The 18,432-nt window shown below is 42.6% G+C and overlaps 1 protein-coding gene across 5 annotated transcripts in view; it reads right to left on the bottom strand.

The window, feature by feature from the left end:
• Positions 1–5,051: 5,051 nt before the first annotated feature.
• Positions 5,052–18,432, bottom strand: part of LOC308073443 (phospholipid-transporting ATPase IH-like) — a 48,499-nt gene continuing 35,118 nt past the window's right edge. Inside the window, exons 25-31 of one of the 5 annotated variants that reach the window (XM_080412351.1) lie at positions 18,033–18,168; positions 17,377–17,400; positions 15,463–15,528; positions 14,965–15,068; positions 11,556–11,721; positions 9,865–10,082; positions 8,542–8,672 (exon numbers count right to left, since the gene is read on the bottom strand). In XM_080412351.1, the coding sequence (XP_080268477.1) occupies positions 9,903–10,082; positions 11,556–11,721; positions 14,965–15,068; positions 15,463–15,528; positions 17,377–17,400; positions 18,033–18,168 (676 nt within the window). In that variant the 3' untranslated portion in view covers positions 8,542–8,672; positions 9,865–9,902. Of the gene's footprint in view, positions 8,673–9,864; positions 10,083–10,727; positions 10,846–11,555; positions 11,722–14,964; positions 15,069–15,462; positions 15,529–17,376; positions 17,401–18,032; positions 18,169–18,432 lie in introns of those variants that run through there. The other 4 variants (XM_080412352.1, XM_080412349.1, XM_080412353.1 and 1 more) reach the window with 4 other exon arrangements.

The following is an 18,432-nucleotide window of genomic DNA, read 5'->3' as shown; positions in this document are numbered from 1 at the left end:
AAAATGTAAAAGAAAATTCCCAAATGCTATTTCTTTCATGAATTAGAAACAAATTCAATGATCTTTCAAAATAATTTCATAAATGAATCAAATAAATCAAACAAATTCCATAAATTAGAAAACGATGCTTAAGAAGTAGTGAAAATAGCCGATCTACAAGCTTGTAGATCTGCTATTTTCACTAGTTTGGGTCCTGGGGAGACAAATTTCTCTTTTCGGTCTCGAGATAAAACGCTTGGGAACCAGTGGTCTATAAGACTGTCTATGTGTCTGGAGCTAATCCGAGATCTGCATGATTTTTTAATCACACTAGCACAGTGGAGCATATTTTGTTGCAGACTTCCTCTAATGCCCTGCGGAAGTGAACAGCTCTCCAGCTTATGCAATGCAGCATTGATGCATGTGCACCTACTGTACTGCAGTAGACTACGACCTTAAATCCCTTTCACACTCAGTTCACACCGTCTCGCTGTTTCTTTCCCTCTTTATTGCCCTTCTCTTCCTGAGTCTACAGTCTCCCTGTGATCAGTATTAAAGGGCCGTTCACACTGAGCACTACAACTATATCGTTCACCATTGTTTTTTATTAGTTGGTGTGAACTCTGCCATCCACTTTACTTAGAATTATTTTTTAAACTATATTTTTATAGTTCCCATCTCCATCCACCAAATCCCATTATGAATAGCATGCCACATCAACCACCAATGCAGTTCTAGTTCATGTTTTAGTTATGACGCAATGCTCTGCATGCGTATTCATGCAGAATAAAACCATACTGACAGGACTTCTTTGAATTACTTGTTTTTAATGGTGTGGCACTGCAGGAGGCTAGCCATCTACTGTATAAGAGGCTGTATATCTGCGGCAGCTAATCTTGCAAAACGCTGGAGGAATCAGTGACACATTTCTTGTACACCTCCACTTTTCCCAAATATGTTTTAGAGTTTTTGGATCCCAACATCCACATGATTCAATTTCTTTTGCAGAGTCATCATTGCCAGTGACATCTCTATCGTTATCGTGTCGTATGACGCAGGTCCCTCTCTCACGACTCGGTGGCTTGTGCAATATCCCCCCCCCCACACACACACTTTTGCCATCTCTGGTGTTGAGGAACAGTGAACAGTGCCTGAGGGCATTGCAGTAGCCTGTAAACTGCTCACACAGCAAGGTAACTTTGGAGAAGTAAAGAAAGTCATGTAAAGTTCAAACGATTAGATTATATCCATCCTGACAGCATACACACCTCACTGCTCTCTCTCTTCCTCGTATGGACAGCTGTATATCCTATATACAGCAGAATGTGTTAATTGAATTAACACTTATGTAAACGTAAATTACATCTGGGAAAACAACGATACAATGTAAAATCAGTCCTAAACATCAACTCTGATGTGCTCATCGGGGGGAGCAGCTGCAGTCCTTCTAAACGAGGTCAACATCACTAACAAACATGGAAATAAAGATAGCCTAGTCAAATTATAGTCATATTGTGGGAAGTGTGTCTGTCTTGTGTGTGTGTGTTCAGGCCTGAGAGTCCTTGTCCGCAGGCACTGAGTGGATAAAGAGAGAGCTCTATAAGTGGATGAAGGCGGATGGAAAGCCATCCATTAGAAATCATATTAGTGGGATTAGATTAATAGGGGGAAGATAGAAACACTGGCCATCTATTAGAGGTCTTAAATCCTGGGACTGTCTGTGGTAAGAGTGCCAGGATATCACTTCACCGGTACTGGCCAAGGGTTTTACCTCACTACATTGTGGCCTCAGTGCCAACAATAAAATAACACTGCTACAGAAAACAAAAACATGCTGATCTACAGGCTCATAATGCTTCAACACATTGTGAGATTGTAGATCAGTTATTTTAGATGCATGTTTTACAATTCTCGCACTGCAGCTGCCAGTGACTGTTCAGAACTGCGATACTGGCCAAATTCTAATCATTTCAGGTAACTGTAAAATGGTCATTGCTGCTCTGGTCAAAACACACCACACCGAACCTAACAGATTGTCAAAGAGGTGATGTCATTCTGTGTGAAAAGGTGTGGGTCAACAACATTAGGTAAGCTGCCCAGTGCCCAGGGATACATAGATGTGAACCATATCTAGGTCACTCCGTCTCCAATTTCTGCTTTCATCACCCCAACACCCCATTAGATATATCTCAAATATCGTAAATTATATTGTAAGCTAAATGTGTTCACCCTACCTGACAAAAATCCATATAGAACTATAACTTTCACTACAATATTGCATTTATTTTCCCCATGAGATGAAACGATATACTGTAGGTCGACAATCTAATGTTTCAGAATGGAAGCATACTGTAATACGAACAGCTTTTTTCTTTTTCTTTTAACACACAAAAACAAATCGTGTCATGCAAATATATAGCTTAAGGGGGAAATGCTATGCACGTCAGCACCATTAAAACATGGTGTTGTGTTATTTCACCAACAGCACTGGATGACTCATTCCCCTGGGTTTTTGTGTCATGTCACCACAAATGTGCACTGTATGTGCACAACATGCTGTGCTAATCACTACAATGTATTATAAATGAAGGTGAGCGTGTAGTTGGCACCTACGTACCTATGCTTTGGGTGACTATCTTCAGTCTTTCCAGCAGCTCACCCAGGGCCATCTCCTCTGTCTTCATCCACAGGATCATCCTCCACAGGGACTGTGGAAATCCCGCTGTCCAGCCAACAGACACTCTAGCGTGGAGAAGAGACAGCTTGCCCACTTGTCCGAACGTTGCTACGGCTTGGTGAGGAGGACTGCCACAGTCGCAAGCCTGGGCAGAGAAGGGGTCACCTAGCCCTGGAGAAGGGTAGCTAGCCCACGATGTGGACGCGGCGACTGGGGAGTGGGAGACAGGAGCTGCCTGACTCACTCACTGCAGATGGTGCTGGAGGGAAGAGAGCCGAGAGAGGGGAGGGGGTGTGGCTGCGTGTGATGCCCAGATGCTTGTGAGAGATGGATGCCTCGGTGAGGAGAGAGGATGATGCAGCTTGGATGATGCAGAGGTTCGGCGGAGCGGTGGATGCTGAGGCTGTTATGGCCGTTGACAGTCTCAGCTGCGGTAGCGTCTCCTCCGCCGAGGGATGTTAAGCAGGGAATGCTGGTGATGGAGAGAGAGGGGGAGGTGTGAAGGTAGAGGGAAACAGACTGCCGCACAGCTTGTTCACGTTAACACGTAAACAGTCTAACCCAAAAACGTGTGTGATGGTGCTGGCTAACCGAGATAAGAGGGGTTCTGGATGTCAGCTTTTCATCAGCAGTTGCTGGTGGCAGTTTCACATGAGAAAAGGCACAGCGATTTTGTGGAGAGAGCCTGAGTAAATATCACGGTCCATTGACTATGCTGCAATGCCACCATGTGGATACACATGTCTATTGCTGCATTGTCATCAGGAATAGGCCATTTTCACGCCAATATAACAGGTTTCGGCTTCAACTGCACAGGGTCACTTTTGCCAAAATGGAAAGCAATTCCTGGATCATATTCACAACCACTGTCCAATATCCAAAATTAACATCCTTAGATGATGTTCGCTTAGTGGAGCAACATTCCTACACAGCCCTTCAAAGCTGGAGTAAGGATATGGATTACAGTTATGAACAGAGCCTATTGATGAGTTTTTCCTGTACTGTTGCCATGTTGCTATGGGCCTTGTAATGGAAAATATTATTATTCAGTCAGGGTGAAGGTTAACAATTTATTAGGAAGATTCAGCAGAGCAACAATATTACAGATCATAAGGAGCAGGCCTCCTGGCCTGTTCCTGCAGCCCCAGTCTCAGACAAAGATGCTATTCTAAATAGTCATATTAAGGATACTAGTCCATACCCGGTGAAGTGCGCAGGCGAAAGTAGTGGCAAAAGTGGGGTTATTGCAGGTCCTGTCGGGAAACATTGTTTGACACAAAAACGCTAATAAACAGCTGAGATTTGGCGAAATGAAAAACGGGCTTCGCAGTTGCGTTCAGATGGTAATGGTCAATGGCTGTGTGCAAATGCAGCTCAATAGCTCCAGCCACTGAGGAGAACCGGGCACACAGTTTTGCTTGTCAAATTATAGGAGGATACTGTATATAGTCAAATCAGCTGTTGGGTTTAACAGCTGCCGTCAAGAATTAGGAAAGTGACTGACTAGCATTGAATGAGATTGAATGGAAGGAAGACAAATATACACAATAATACATATATTTGGCAATCTATAAATTCATCCACCACAGCCTGAAAGAGAAGGCTGCCATCTTTCAGGTCAGTGTGTCCACAGTCTGCCACATTGTAATAACTTGGGTCTCTCTACCTGATCCTCAGTTCCTTGTCCATCTGGATGAGCAGACAGCGAGTGAATTCCACCAATGCGGCTGCCACTCAAATTCAGGCAGTACAGTCCAGAGGTGAGGGTGATCATTTACTGTACAGAGGTGCAGTGCCAGAGTTGGTCTCTCACGCTCCAATAAGAGTCTCTCAATCTCAAACTACAAAAACACTACAACATTCAAGGGGTTAAGTTAAGTAACTAAGTACAATTATTTGAAAACTTTAGTTACTTTGTTGATTTGGATTATTATTACAAAACATATATTAACCCCTTCAACCATATACATTTTGGCCATTTGAAAATGGCCTAATTTTTTTAAACGATTTTATAGAGTAAAAGAGTATTTCTACATTGCAGTATTGATACTTTTACTTAAGTAAATAAAAATAGTACTTTTCCCACCACCGCCAAAAAAATAAGCCATCAGAAACATAAAATGACAGCCAAGTCAACAAAGTGTTCTTTTTTTTATATATACTTTCTTTATTACAAGCAGAATGACAATACAATGCTTTGCCCTCATTCGCTACAGATAGGCTGGCAAAAAGTCAACAGATGAACATCTTTTTTTTCTCTTTATCATCATACAAAAAAAAAAAAGTTCTCCAAACCGGTTTAATAATACAAACTGCTGTATTGAAGGTGTGGGATGCAGCTTGCTGTTCACTGCCTTTTGACAGCTCAGTAATAATTTTGTTTTTTTCCTCCAAACCTATGCCAAGCTCAGGAGTGACATGATGAGCACCTGCTGTTGTGCTGATGATGGGACTTATAAAAAGCAGTTTGACATTCTGATCAGCAGTAGAAGGCTGGTGCAATAAACCCAGTGTCGGACACCTAGAGACAGTTCATTCCTAGTCAAGTTATTTGGTCACACTTTTTTTTTTGCCCACTACAATCGTCTTAGAAAAATAAGTGTGAGAAACAGTGTAACATTTATAAACCTCAGTACAGTACATACAACGATAGACCTTTCGTTAGGGGATAAACTACTCTGTAGAACAAAGTGCAGTGTATAGAGCTATTGGTTATTCTCTAACATCTTATGTATCCAGTCCTCATTTTGGTTACAAACTTGAAACGCACATTCTAAATAAATAGAGTTAAAATATAGTCTTCTCTCCGGGATACAAAATGTAGCAAAAGAAAATCTCACCCCCAAATAAACAACAAAAAAATAAACTAAAAACAATGCGATGGACAGCATGAGGAAGAGAAGAACATAAACAAGAACAAAAGTGATGATTTCCCCTCATCTAACAAATTAAGTCTGAATGACAAAAGATATATACACTCTTCAACAACACTGAACTTCCTAATCACTCCATTGTAACAAAATATACCATACAAAGTTATTGTAGTGGGCTTTGACATATTTTATATATATATACTATATATATATATATATATCCTGTATATGACATTTAGAATAGCTCTGGACATAATGATGACAGCACAGTGAGGTTGAACACTGCCATAACAAGCACCATTGCCCTTCTCCAACACCTCTGAGGTCATAGGTTGTGCCGTCAAATTAAAAACACTAAAGCCCGAGTTACACGTAGCTGTGTGCTGGTGTCGTGGCACCGGAAAGCACGTGCGCTGTGAGCTTGTACATCTGCTATTGTTGGTGCGCGACACTGGCGCGCAAATAATTATAAATCCGGCATAACACTTTATGTCTGTGGGCTGATGTCTGTGGGCTGGGAGTGAAAACTATAACACATCTGAAAGTCTGACATCTTCCAGGTGTTTTGCACCCCCTAGTACAGTGGCTCTCAACCTTTTCAGGCTGTGACCCCCCAAAATAATCATTATTTGAACTGGGGACCCCTCACTCTGACAAGCACTTGGAATATAGGAGTTGAGGCATTACATTTAGTTTGACTCAGTTCCACAGATAACAATTGTGAAAATAGCCAATCTACAAGCTCACAACGCCTCCCTCCTTCTTATATTATTTGAGAATTTGGCCAAGGTTTGACCAGTTTTTACAGTATAGTTTGTCGATTTCTTTTGATGCAGCAATGGTCTTAGTTCTTTTCTTTCTTTCTTTTGAGGTATTAAAAAGGTCTTAAAAGTCCTTAAATTGTCACTTCACTGTCATCTGGGGACCCCCCCCGCCAAAGATCATGTGGGGACCCCAACCCACGGGTTGAGAACCACTGCCCTAGTAGAAGGTGGATATGTCATCTATACAAGTTTGCAGTAGGACATGCATCTCGTCTCTGAATAAACATTCAAAGATGCTTCAGAACCCGACATTCAATACTTTCTGTAACTCGGTAATGCAACCAAAAAAGGAACTTCAAATGTTTAAAATTTTAAAGCGGTACATCCATGAGCTACAATCTTTAGCTGAAGGATATGATGGATAAATCAGTTCAACATTCTAGAGATTTGATTGTTACACCGCTGATTCAAGTCTCCCTCTCTACCTTACAACAGACACCCCCCCCCCCAATATAATATTCACCTCCAAAAGTATAAGATCCATCCATTCACTATCTGTAACTGCTATCAATAATCTATTCAGTGTAGAACAAAAAACTCATGTACATGTAGTAGTCAAATAGAGAATATCCTCAGAGCGTGAGGACATGACATAAGCATTCTAGGACATAACCTTTTGCATAACACACAGAGCATGGCAGCAAGCATACACAATCAACAAACAAAATAAGCACAATGCAACAATGACTAACAGCGAGTCATGTGTAGGAAACCCATAAATAAATACCCTATCAGCCTTGGACTTCCCGCGTTACACACACACTTCATATGAACTAGCTCCAGTGTCCGTCCCTTTTTATTAACACTGCTGTCGTTACCATGCACGGCCACATGGTGGCGAGAGTGGATACAATATGCTCATTGTTCAGGGGTTTGGGAGAGGCATCATGATATGCTTGATGATGAATGATGTCTGGGAGAGGAAGGCTGAGGAACAGCGCAGAGAAGAATAGATCAGTGTGCAGCGGGGGAGATCCTACAATGCTTTCCCTGGCTGATAAGGAAGGAAACAGAAATGGATATAATAGAGATGGCTAAAAGAAAGGAGAAAGAAAAAAAAAGGAAGAAAGAACACGTATAGTAAAACGTACACCCTCAGAACAGCTTACGCAATTAACCTTGCCCAGTGCCCACACTGGTGGGAAATAAATAAATGAAGTTGATGAATTAAGGCAGGGTGGCTAGAATACTGTACATCCCTCATATGACCTTCCCCTCCGTCAGCTGATGGGTGTGTAAGGCTTAAAAATACACCACTAGCGTTAGCTCCACTTTTCCACTTTTGGCTCCTAGCCTGCTGCTGTGTGGTAACTGTAAGGCAAAGGTGTCTCATGACGGCACAGACATATGGAACATTATACATGCATGCACGGCACGCACGCACGCCTACAGGGTCTACCTTGGAAGGCTGCCCTTACTTGGCCAGACCACATACATAACAAAACGTACACTTGCAGAGAAGCAAAATAAGTCGACAAGAGAAACGGGCATAAACAGAGGAAAATCTACACAAAAAGGCCCAACTGTTGACATTTTGATGTAGGACAGACCTATAGTGCATGAAACAACACATTCATTATGGTTCCCCTTGTGTTCAGTGACAGTGTCTTAAACAGCAGACGTATTCAAGTAATTTCACATGGACAGCTGAGCTAGAAACTTGGACGAGAATGATACGGGGATGACGGGACGGAAATGAAAACAACCACAAGACCAGGATAAGAGGTCGGGGCAATGATATCTAAAGGGACGACCGGTCAGGAGAGGCCCAGAAAATGCACATAGTGAACTCGGTGTGGAGGTTCCATGCTTTTGCTGTGTGTGTGTGTGTGTGTGTGTGTGTGTGTGTGTGTGTGTGTGTGTGTGTGTGTGTGTGTGTGTGTGTGTATGTCAGTAGTTTGTTTGACTGTACTTTGTACAGTGTTGGTCACACCTCTTGGGAAGTCTGTATGTGCTCACACAATTCACATACAGTACGTGTAGTTCCATAGTGAGTGTGTGTGTGTGTGTGTGTGTGTGTGTGTGTGTGTGTGTGTGTGTTCACACTGAGGTCTCTGGCCCTGGAGCATAGTAGGCGAATCCAGCCCCCGATAGACGGAGCGTGTAGGGACTGAGAGTGCACAGGTCCGCCCCTTCTGCCCCTTCAGCCCAGTGGGCCAGTAGCAGTTTCTGGGGAAGGGGATCAGAGCTGCGGAGCGAGAGGGTCTCTGGGACCCCGAGGTGGAGGTGGGAGGAGTCGGTGCTCCTGCCTTTGGGCAAGCAACGAGAGGACAGCGGAGTCAACTCTGCGACGCCACCCTGCGCCAGCTTCTCATCGTCCTACAGGGAGACCAAGACAAACAGAGCCAGTGAGGGGACGCAGGCACATAAAAGAATCAAGGACGTCATCAAGAAGATGAACAGTACCAGTCATAAACCACAGTTTATGAATGACAGCTGATGCAAAAATGATTTGCTGCACAATGTTTGGCATCACAGTATGTTGCACGACAAGGGTATATTCATAAGATCGGACAAGCATGTAATCTGCAGATGGTTATTTTAATAAATAATGAGACTATTCCAAGGACACGGCAACCATTTTGTCCCAGACTGCAAAGATTTTGTCAATGAAATGGAAAACGTACAAATTAATCCTTGAAAGAATTGTGTCACGTCTGTAAAGTCTCTAAATGGTCTATAACAAAATCCTATGAAAATACCCCTTGCGTTTGATATACCATTCAGCTATACCCATGAAATATGGAAACAAGGTTCATGCATGCTGTTCCATCTCTCAGCACCAGATGTCATCAGTGAGACTAGGTGAATGAGAATTTGGAAAACGTGGGGAAGGCCAATGGTTTAGATTGCCTAAAGGATCAATGGGTACAGTACTGCTTTAAGTCAAATTGTTACAGACATTTTGTTTTTAAATGTGTGTTTCTGTGACATCTGTGTTAGAGTGGGCAGTCTCAGTGATCTGGGACAGCCCAGCAGTGTTTAAGCAGTGTGTATACAAAGCGCACACATAAGACCCCAATTCACCAAGTGCTGGCTAAGAAATGTCAGCTAGGTCATGCTGTAGGACCCAAAGTGCAGCAAAGCGCCATTGAGCTAGTACATATAGTATTATCCTTTCACCCTTTTTTCCATGTTTTTTGTAAAGCTGTGGGCAAGGATCCAAAATGACGCGGGGTTCAGTCACATTTCGAGAGTAGCAATGGATTTTCTCTGGATCATGTTAATTCTCATCTCACATGCAGCAAGAAGCACAGCATGGCACAGAACCAGCAGTACAGCCTTAAATGGAGATTTTTTTAATCCTGAAGCCAGATTTTAGGGAGGAAAAGCTCCAGAGCACAGCAACACCCAGACGAAAGTGAGCCAAGAAGCCCCAAGCCCCTCACACCCCTGACTCATAGCACACCACCATGCCCCATGCAGAGCCGAGCGGCACGTAAACAATAACGGCAGCAGCACTAATACCCCCCACCCCTTCCATTAGAAAGGTCCATCCGTGTGCTGTTACCATGGTGACCCTAGCCCACCTGGGAGGGGGGGGGGGTTCTAGGGCTTTGCTTTGCAGGGTGTCATCATGGAGTTATAGGTCCTATCAGCTTTTTCTCCACTGTCCCCCTCACAGGTCCGAGTAGGGCGCAGTGGGTCCCTCTCACTGACTCCCCCTCCAGCATCAGGGCCAGGGCCAGGGGCCACACAAACCTCCAGGGCCCCTGATGTCCTTACCTTCTGTGGATGATGGTACAGGTGAGGAGGTCTTAAATCTTATCTCAAGATAAGATATAATATTAGACTGTGTTTCAATGAATGAAACTTAAATCAAGGGCAAACCAAATAACTTCCCCCATAACAAATCTCTTAATGTCCTCCACTCCTTTTAGACTAATGGCTGGACTGGAAGGGTCTAGCGATGATACATTTAGTACTTTCAAACAAAGCTGGAACAGTTACAGTTATACAGTACTAATTGTGTGGCCTGTTTCACAGATGGAGAAGACCCTGCAAAGGATAAGACTTGCTCAGTTTGATCATGCCTGTAAAACCAGCCAATTATAGGACAATTCTCATCCTATATAAATCAAGAATCCCGTCCAAACACGATTGACACATTAATGATGAACATGCACATGTACACCAGCAATATGCTATACTCTTTATACAGCAATACATACAGAGTGGTAATGGGACTCGATAATATGGCAGAAGAATGTTAGTGTGGGAATAGGACGGAGTAAAGTGCGGTGCATTAGTAGTAAAGTAGGTGGTTTGACGTTATCAGAGCTGCCGGTGCGTGTGGTGAAACAGTGATGAGTGATTCATATTATCAACATGCCACCATGCATACAGAGAACAGTGCTTAAAAGAGAGAGTCACCTCCTCCTCCAACTCCTCCTCTCCCGTCTCTGTGGGCCAATCAGAAACTCATTCTGCTGGAGGACTGAGAAAGCATGAAGATGGTGGATGGCTCCACGGTAAGGCACGGGCGTTTGGACTGCCATTAGTGAACCGCCGGAAAATCGAACGCAGATGGCGGGAGTTGCAGAGGGAAGAGGAGGGGTGAAAGAGAAAAGAAAATAGAGCGACAAGAGGAGAGCAAACAGGGAAGGAGAAAGGGAATAAGGGTGGTGGAGGGAAGTGAGCGAGGGGCAGGTGCACATTTTGATTTAGGTGGTCCATTACGGTGCAGAGAAAGGGGAAGAGAGAGGGGGATGGAGAGGGGGGAGAAAAGGAGGCAGAGATCTGTCAGACATGTCACCTTTTCACTCGAGGTGCAACTTGCTTCACACGAAGCAGGTGTAGCTAAGCAAAAGGGAACAGCATGTCACACACTTCAACATCACACTGTTGCCCATAGCTATTGAGGAGGCTAACGGTGTTCCTTGAGGTGTTATATAGTATATTGAAGCAAACCCCGGCACAAAATATCACACAGTAAAAGATGACAGAGGAACAGGGAAATATAGAGCGACAGTGACCGTAGCAAAAAAGTGTCAGTAGTAGCACATGTAAGTGCTGTCATTAAAATAAAGTGATGTGATATAGTAGTTAGCATAAGCATCTTTTAGTAGGCAGTCTTGGGTTAATGGCTGAGCAAAAAGCATGTGGTTCACCACTGCAAGACCTAAACCTCACAAAACATAGGAGAACTTTACAACGCTAACGTTACAGCACAAGTGTTGAATTGGGGACTAAGGACGCTACCTGTGCACGCTCGGTGGCTGTGGGGCACATGGCCCTGCAGAGCACCTTCTTGATGACGTCGGGCAGAAGGCTGATTATGATGAGAAGGACGATGCTGAGCCACGCTGGGCCACTGGACAGCATCTGCATGAACACGTAGTACATCCTCTGGTAGTTCAGGAAGGGCCTGGACAGCGACAGAACATACGTAGGTACAGGGGGTCTCAACACTAGATTCAAAGGTTCCTGTCAATCAGTATGTGAACTTAAAGGACCATACTGGCATCAATACATGTCTACTCACAGTGTTGGCCATATATCTTACATAAAGACCATTTCCTGTTAAAGGGGAAATCCACCCATTTTCAATATTTAACTATGTCATTAATATAGCATAAAGGAGTTGTGTGGAAATAAGAAAAAATTAAAAAAAAAAATTAACATTGCAAAAAAATTTAACATTGCAAAAAAATTAACATTGCAAATTACACTGTGATGACTCATCATGGTGTAATTTGCAATGTTAATTTTTTTGCAATGTTAATTTTTTTTGCAATGTTATTTTTTTTTTTAATTTTTTCTTATTTCCACACAACTCCTTTATGCTATATTAATGACATAGTTAAATATTGAAAATGGGTGGATTTCCCCTTTAAAGGGTCTACACCATGAAAATCAAATTTTTCTTGTTTTTTTGTATTTTTTGGGGTCCCCAGTGTCTCTTGTACCCCAAAAAATGTTTTTTTTTTAAATTCAGTCATTCCTTCTCATTTCATGGATTTCCAGAATGGGCGTGTCTGAACAGGCGATCTCAGAATGGCAATGTTTATGATGTCATAAACATTTTTGATGGCAAACCCAATGTTAAATGAAAAGTGCCCGAATCGCTCCGAAACTTTTTCTACCCCCCCTAAGTGGGGGTCTACGAACAAATACTTCGGGCTCGGATTTTGGCTCCGCCCCCCGGAAGTGGGTGAAACAGGCACCTCAAACACTTGGTGGAATTGTTCAAAAATGTTCAAAGTGTTTTTTTTTCGATTTTGTATTTTTCTTAGATGCTTCTTTTTATGCAGAATTTTTCCATTTTTTTAAAATGTTTTATATTTTTTTTAATTAACTGAATTTATTAACTGAACAGAATTGCTCAGTAGCCCCCCCCTGCCCAAGTGGACGTTTTGGTATTGCAGCTGAAAGTGCTGTATAAGCCAGAGACAATTGACTTGGGATGAGTATATCTGAGTGATGATTTAGGCTCAAACCTTTTGAAAAAGGTTTGAGGGACATACACCATATGATATTAAATATCAAATATTTTTTTTAAATTCATGGTGTAGCTCCTTTAATGGCTTTATTTTTAGATTTCAAGTTTGTTTATATTTTGTGCAAAGTTATTAAAATGTTACTAACCTTACCTAAATAATTGTATCAATGTTGGCCAAACATAATTGTGCAGACGTTTTAATTTAATTTGCAAATCAATCTTTTCTCCCGAGACTATTTTTGTCCAACATCTGGAGAATCAGACCCTTCCTCGCCAAAACGTCTGCCCAGCTCCTTGTCCAAGCCACAGTTACAGTATATCCAGGCTTTACTATTGCAACAAATTGTAGTGCATGCACATCCGACCTCACCCAGGTGCTGGACAAACAATGATCAACAGTAAAGAATAATAATAAAGCCAGCAAAACTCTATCTTTCTTTTTTTTTAACAGTTTTTTTTACTATTGCAACTCCCTCCTTCTCCCACACAAGTTGCCGACATCTACACTTCATGGAGTACATTTTTTTTGTACCGAATGAACCGAATTAAAGTAACAAAAAACTAAAAAAAGTAACAAACCCGCAAAAAAAATAAAAATCAACGGCATGGAAACCCCTTACCTTGAGGACACGATCCATCCCTACAACCCTTCCCACACCCTTAGAACAGAACATCTGTCCCTCCCTTCCCTAAAGCACCCTGACCACCGCTTCAAGCGTCCTAGACTCCCTCCTGGTTGCCAATCTGGGGAATGACCTCCCCGTCTCAGGCAGAACTGCAGAATCACAGCAGAAAACTCACCTCTTCAGACTCTACTTCACCCCCTAGCATTCAGTCGCTTTGAATAAGTGTGTCTGATAAATGCCTAAATTGTTAATAGTGAGCGTGACAGTCTGGAACCTTGTGGAATAGCACACAGCCTCCCTGTGGGAAAGCATAAGCTGTGCTTCCCATTTGATGCTACAGTGGATCTGCAGTATCAAGGTGTGTATCAATCTACTTTCACACCCAACACAAAGATGTATAGATATATTTAATCTTGCTGCACACCCCCAACCTTGTCATTAAGTATAATAGGTCCCATGGCACTGTATATGTAATTAATTCCTTGTCTATTAATCCTGTCAAGTGCACAGGGACTGAGTTAGATGTAGTGGGTCAGTTTAGAATAAGGCTTCAATATTGTCTGCCAGCCTTAAAAGTTGCGGAGCATGTCACTTTATGTTGCCATAGCAATACGGTCAAATTAATTTCAGTGGTCGGGAAAGGCATCCTATAAGTCATTCAACGCACTCGCAATGCACGTACATGTGCACATTCTCTCTCTCTGTCTTGCTTTCATTTTCTGTTACCCCCCTACTCGCTCTTCTCACTCCCAACTCTCTCTCTCTCTCTCTTTCACACCAAGGTTCCAAGGGATTCGTGTGAGAATTTGGGAGCACTTCTTGTTGCCTATTTTTGAATAATGCTAGTTACATGTACTGTAGATAACATGTTTCGACAGACGCTAGGTTTGATAATTACCTGCTATCCTAGTTACTTTGTAGTATTTAACTGATTTATTTGCACTCTATATGCATGAGCATTTACCCTGTCATTTATTGACTAAGGTTCCTGCCACTTACTCCAATCTTGCTTCTTCGATTAGATTTTTCAACTCAATCCACGCTTTAAAATGCATTACCGCATCCGTATTCTGGGGAAAACCTTCGCAGAAAATAACTAATCTACGCTTTGTGGCATTGTGAGCTTATCAATTGGCTATTTTCAGCGAAGTTAAAGCGAAGTTATTTAAAGTACAGTGAAAACAGTACTGAGGAACTCCTGAGGAACTCCGCTCAACAACCTATGGGGTTTAAGTGGTTAAAATGCAACAATAACCTAAATTTAACAAATATTACATATACATAAATGTGTTGGATTATGTATCTCTAGCAAGTTTAAAGTCTTCATGTTGATTTTCATACCATACTGAGATGAACTGAATACATCGTCTTCCTCGAAAATCAAACATACCACAGTATGCTTTAGATGCCAGTAATGTGGTCGTCAGTAATGTCAAGTATACTGTGAGTCAAAGGGCTAAACGTATCAGACAACTGGTATGTCCTCTAATTATCGCAAGAACCAGGCTACAGATATTAAAGACACCGCTAAAGGACAATATACCAAATGATTCCTCCCCAGAGCAGCGAGAATATGACGTAGAAAAGTAGGGACCCCCAGATGACAAAGTGATTGATCCAGGTCCAGTGGTGTGTGTCCAAGGCAAGCTGCAACACAGAATTACATACATGGTAAAGACTGGTTGAGTCAATGAAGTCAATGACAAGGCCTAAGGGGTTGCTGCTAACTGAGCGGCTATAGTAATCAGTCAATCGATGAGGTCCCAAACAGACACGCGCACGCACACACACACACACACACACACACACACACACACACACACGTTAACACGTGCCTGGAAGCTCGTGCATGCTTATACAGAGCATACAGAGTCACACTTACCAATACGCGCTTTCAAACGTGTGGGGTTACATAATGCAGAGTCATGGCATTTTCTCCCATCATCTCTCTGTACACTCAAACAGGCACATGTACTGTATGTACAGTACACACAGATGCACACACAGCCAAGCACAAACACGTAAAAAACACATAATGCACCTTGAGGGTGACGGTGAACACCAGCACAGTGAAGACAAGGGTCCCGAAGGTCCAGTTCCCAAACATCTGCATGGGGAGAGATGGAAAACTGGTCATTACACATGACAGAGCCCTGTCACTCCCATCATTTTGTGACCATAGCTGCCGACTATACCCCACTGCTTTACAATGCAAGCTCTATGAAGAGAGGATGTGTGCACAGCGTCACATCATCCCTAGTAATCCACTGGAGAACGGTATTCTTTATGTGGCACCAATCATCTGAATAGGTTCCCTATCCCATAATATATAGACCCGTTTTTCCATCCATATCTTCCTAGCCGCTGAAATGCAGAGATTCTTTTTTTTTCTTCTTCTTCACAATGTTCTCAAAGCAGACATCAGGAAGGAACAGATGGAATGGGAGTAAGGGGAGGGGGGTGACCGTGTGAGGGGAAGATGAAGGTAGAGAGAAACTAGGGAATTTATGTAACAACCACACCGGTTGCTGATGCCATGCTGCTGTCTGTACTTGAATTCCTCCATAAGATAATATGGCAATTTTTTTAATGGCATTCTTTTCATGAGAGAAATCAGCATGATGCATAACTAGGGCTGGGCAATATATCAATATTGTGATATGAGACAAGATATGGTCTGGGATTGTGGATATCATCGTATCGTAATATGGCGTGTGATAAGTGTTGCCTTTTTAAAATTATAAGGATAATAATAGCTCAGATTTATATAGCACTTTTCTAAGTGCCCAAAGTCACTTTACATAAAAGAAAAGGAACCAACTATTACTATACTATTCTAGCTCTATTATTTGATTATTTGTCTTTACCCCTTTAGTTATTAGGCATTAATGAGGATTATTTATTTACTTTTTTTGTGAAAGCATTAATAGTCATCCCCACAATATCGATATTGAGGGGTTTGGTAAAAGATATCATGATATTTAGGATGTCCGGGTAGTGCAGGGGTAATGTTCCTGCCCACCACAGCAGAGACTTAAGGCCAATACATACTCCTTCCAAAGTCGGAAAATCTTCCGGTTCGGACAACCTTTCTGAACTATAGTTGGGAGAGTCAGGACATCTGGAGGTGCACGGGTTCCAGGGAAAAGTTCTGGGACCGCCTTTCTGAAGCTCGGAATGACGTCTATTTGTAGTTATATCACCTCCCTTTCCGAAGAAAGGTTCAGACGTCGGAAGGAGTGTGTATTGCGCTTAAGGGTTTCTAGGGACTACAATACAAGAGGGGATTGGTAATTAGCTTAACAATAAATTGGGAGAAAAGGTCAGATAAATAAATAAAAAGGGCAAAAATAAATAAATCATGATATTTGAATTTGTCCATATTGCCCAGCCCTACGCAAACCACCACAGAGCTAGCTGTTCATGAACATGAGCACATACAGTACAGTCTGGGATGGGTAAAGGCTCAGCCACCCATGAATACTGTAGCAATGACATTAAAAACCAACCCAATGTAAGATTTGATCTCTCACACACACACACACACACACACACACACACACACACACACACACACACACACACACACACACACACACACACACACACACACACACACACACACACACACACACACACACACACACACACACACACACACACACACACGATATAAGAAGATGTGTAGGGAGCATCTAAGGTATCTACTATGTTAGTGTGGAGGCTGGTACGGTTAGGTACTGTGCAGGGGTTCAGGGCTTTGAAAAGGTTTGGGAATAATGGAGCACCATAGAACTACACATTCAAATGAGAGTGCATGGACGCTTTGAAGTGAGAGGATGGATGGAAGTGGATGAAACGGTTAAGAACTGAAAGCTTAAAACGGTACGAGAGGAACTCAAGGGGAGCGTGAAAGACAGAGAGAGCTGGGAGAGAGACAGGGAGACAGGCTTACCATCTGTGTGTTGGTGGTCATAAGCTGAGAAGCAAAATAAAGAAAGGGTAAGCGGAGAGGAGGAAGAAAGAAGAAGAAGAGGAAGAAGAAGAGGGAGAAAAAGAAGAAGAAGAAGGAAGAAGGGAGAAGAGAGAAAAGAATCAGGACAAAGGGTGAAATAAATATCAGGATGTTTCAACTTAAAAAAACAACAAACAAAGAAACAAACAAATTAACAAACAAAAAAAGACCAAAAGCCAATCAAAACAGTTGACATGATAAAAATTAACAATACAGAGAAAAATGCTATTGCGTTGTCGATATGAATGTGAATCCAATGTTGTCGACCTATTCAGAGTGCCCCAGAGGCTCAAACCTCCCTGTATTACAAGACCGTAATTGACAATATTTGACCACAAAAGTGGCCGCGCTGCACTTCATTCCACCCTCATGAGAGAATCCAATGGAGATGGATGAGCGTTCTTAAAGACAGCACTTCGTTAGTGTCCATTATCCTCTTATCTTACCTAATGGATACCTCAAATACCCCACATGTACCAAACCACATAAAGGCTCTAATTCCAAAATGGCCGACGCAGCCACTGACAGAACTCGCATCCTCTTGTTGCCAAAGAGACACGAGGGGGGTGGGTGGGCGGGAGCGGGCCCAGGCTCACCTGGCCATTGCTGGTGAAGGTGGTGTTGTCGAACAGGAAGTAGGCACCAAAGAAGAAGATAACGGCGCCAAAAACGCCCAGGCACGTCCAATATAGGAAGACAGGCCAGCGCAGTAAGGAGTTCTTCGCTACGTCCCTGAGAGAGTGTCCAGGGGAAAACACGGACAGTGGAGTAGAGCGCAGAGGTCAGTCAAGCGATGTTTTATACAATGTCTTTTTTGTTGGTAGAATTGCTCTTGATAATCAGTCCCACACAGACACATTTATCTATTAAGCCTGAGTTACTGTATACTTAGTAGCCGATCTACAAACTCACAATGCATGGTGATGCAACCCGTAATGATCTTGTAGATTGGCAATTTTCATAGCATGACACTTGCACCCAACTAAGTATAGGGCT

The sequence above is a fragment of the Gymnoscopelus braueri genome (genome assembly GCF_963280865.1).
Source record: "Gymnoscopelus braueri genome assembly, chromosome: 18".
Classification (NCBI taxonomy): domain Eukaryota; kingdom Metazoa; phylum Chordata; class Actinopteri; order Myctophiformes; family Myctophidae; genus Gymnoscopelus; species Gymnoscopelus braueri.
Note: the sequence above shows the minus strand (reverse complement) of the source record. Positions and strands in the feature narration are given on the sequence as shown.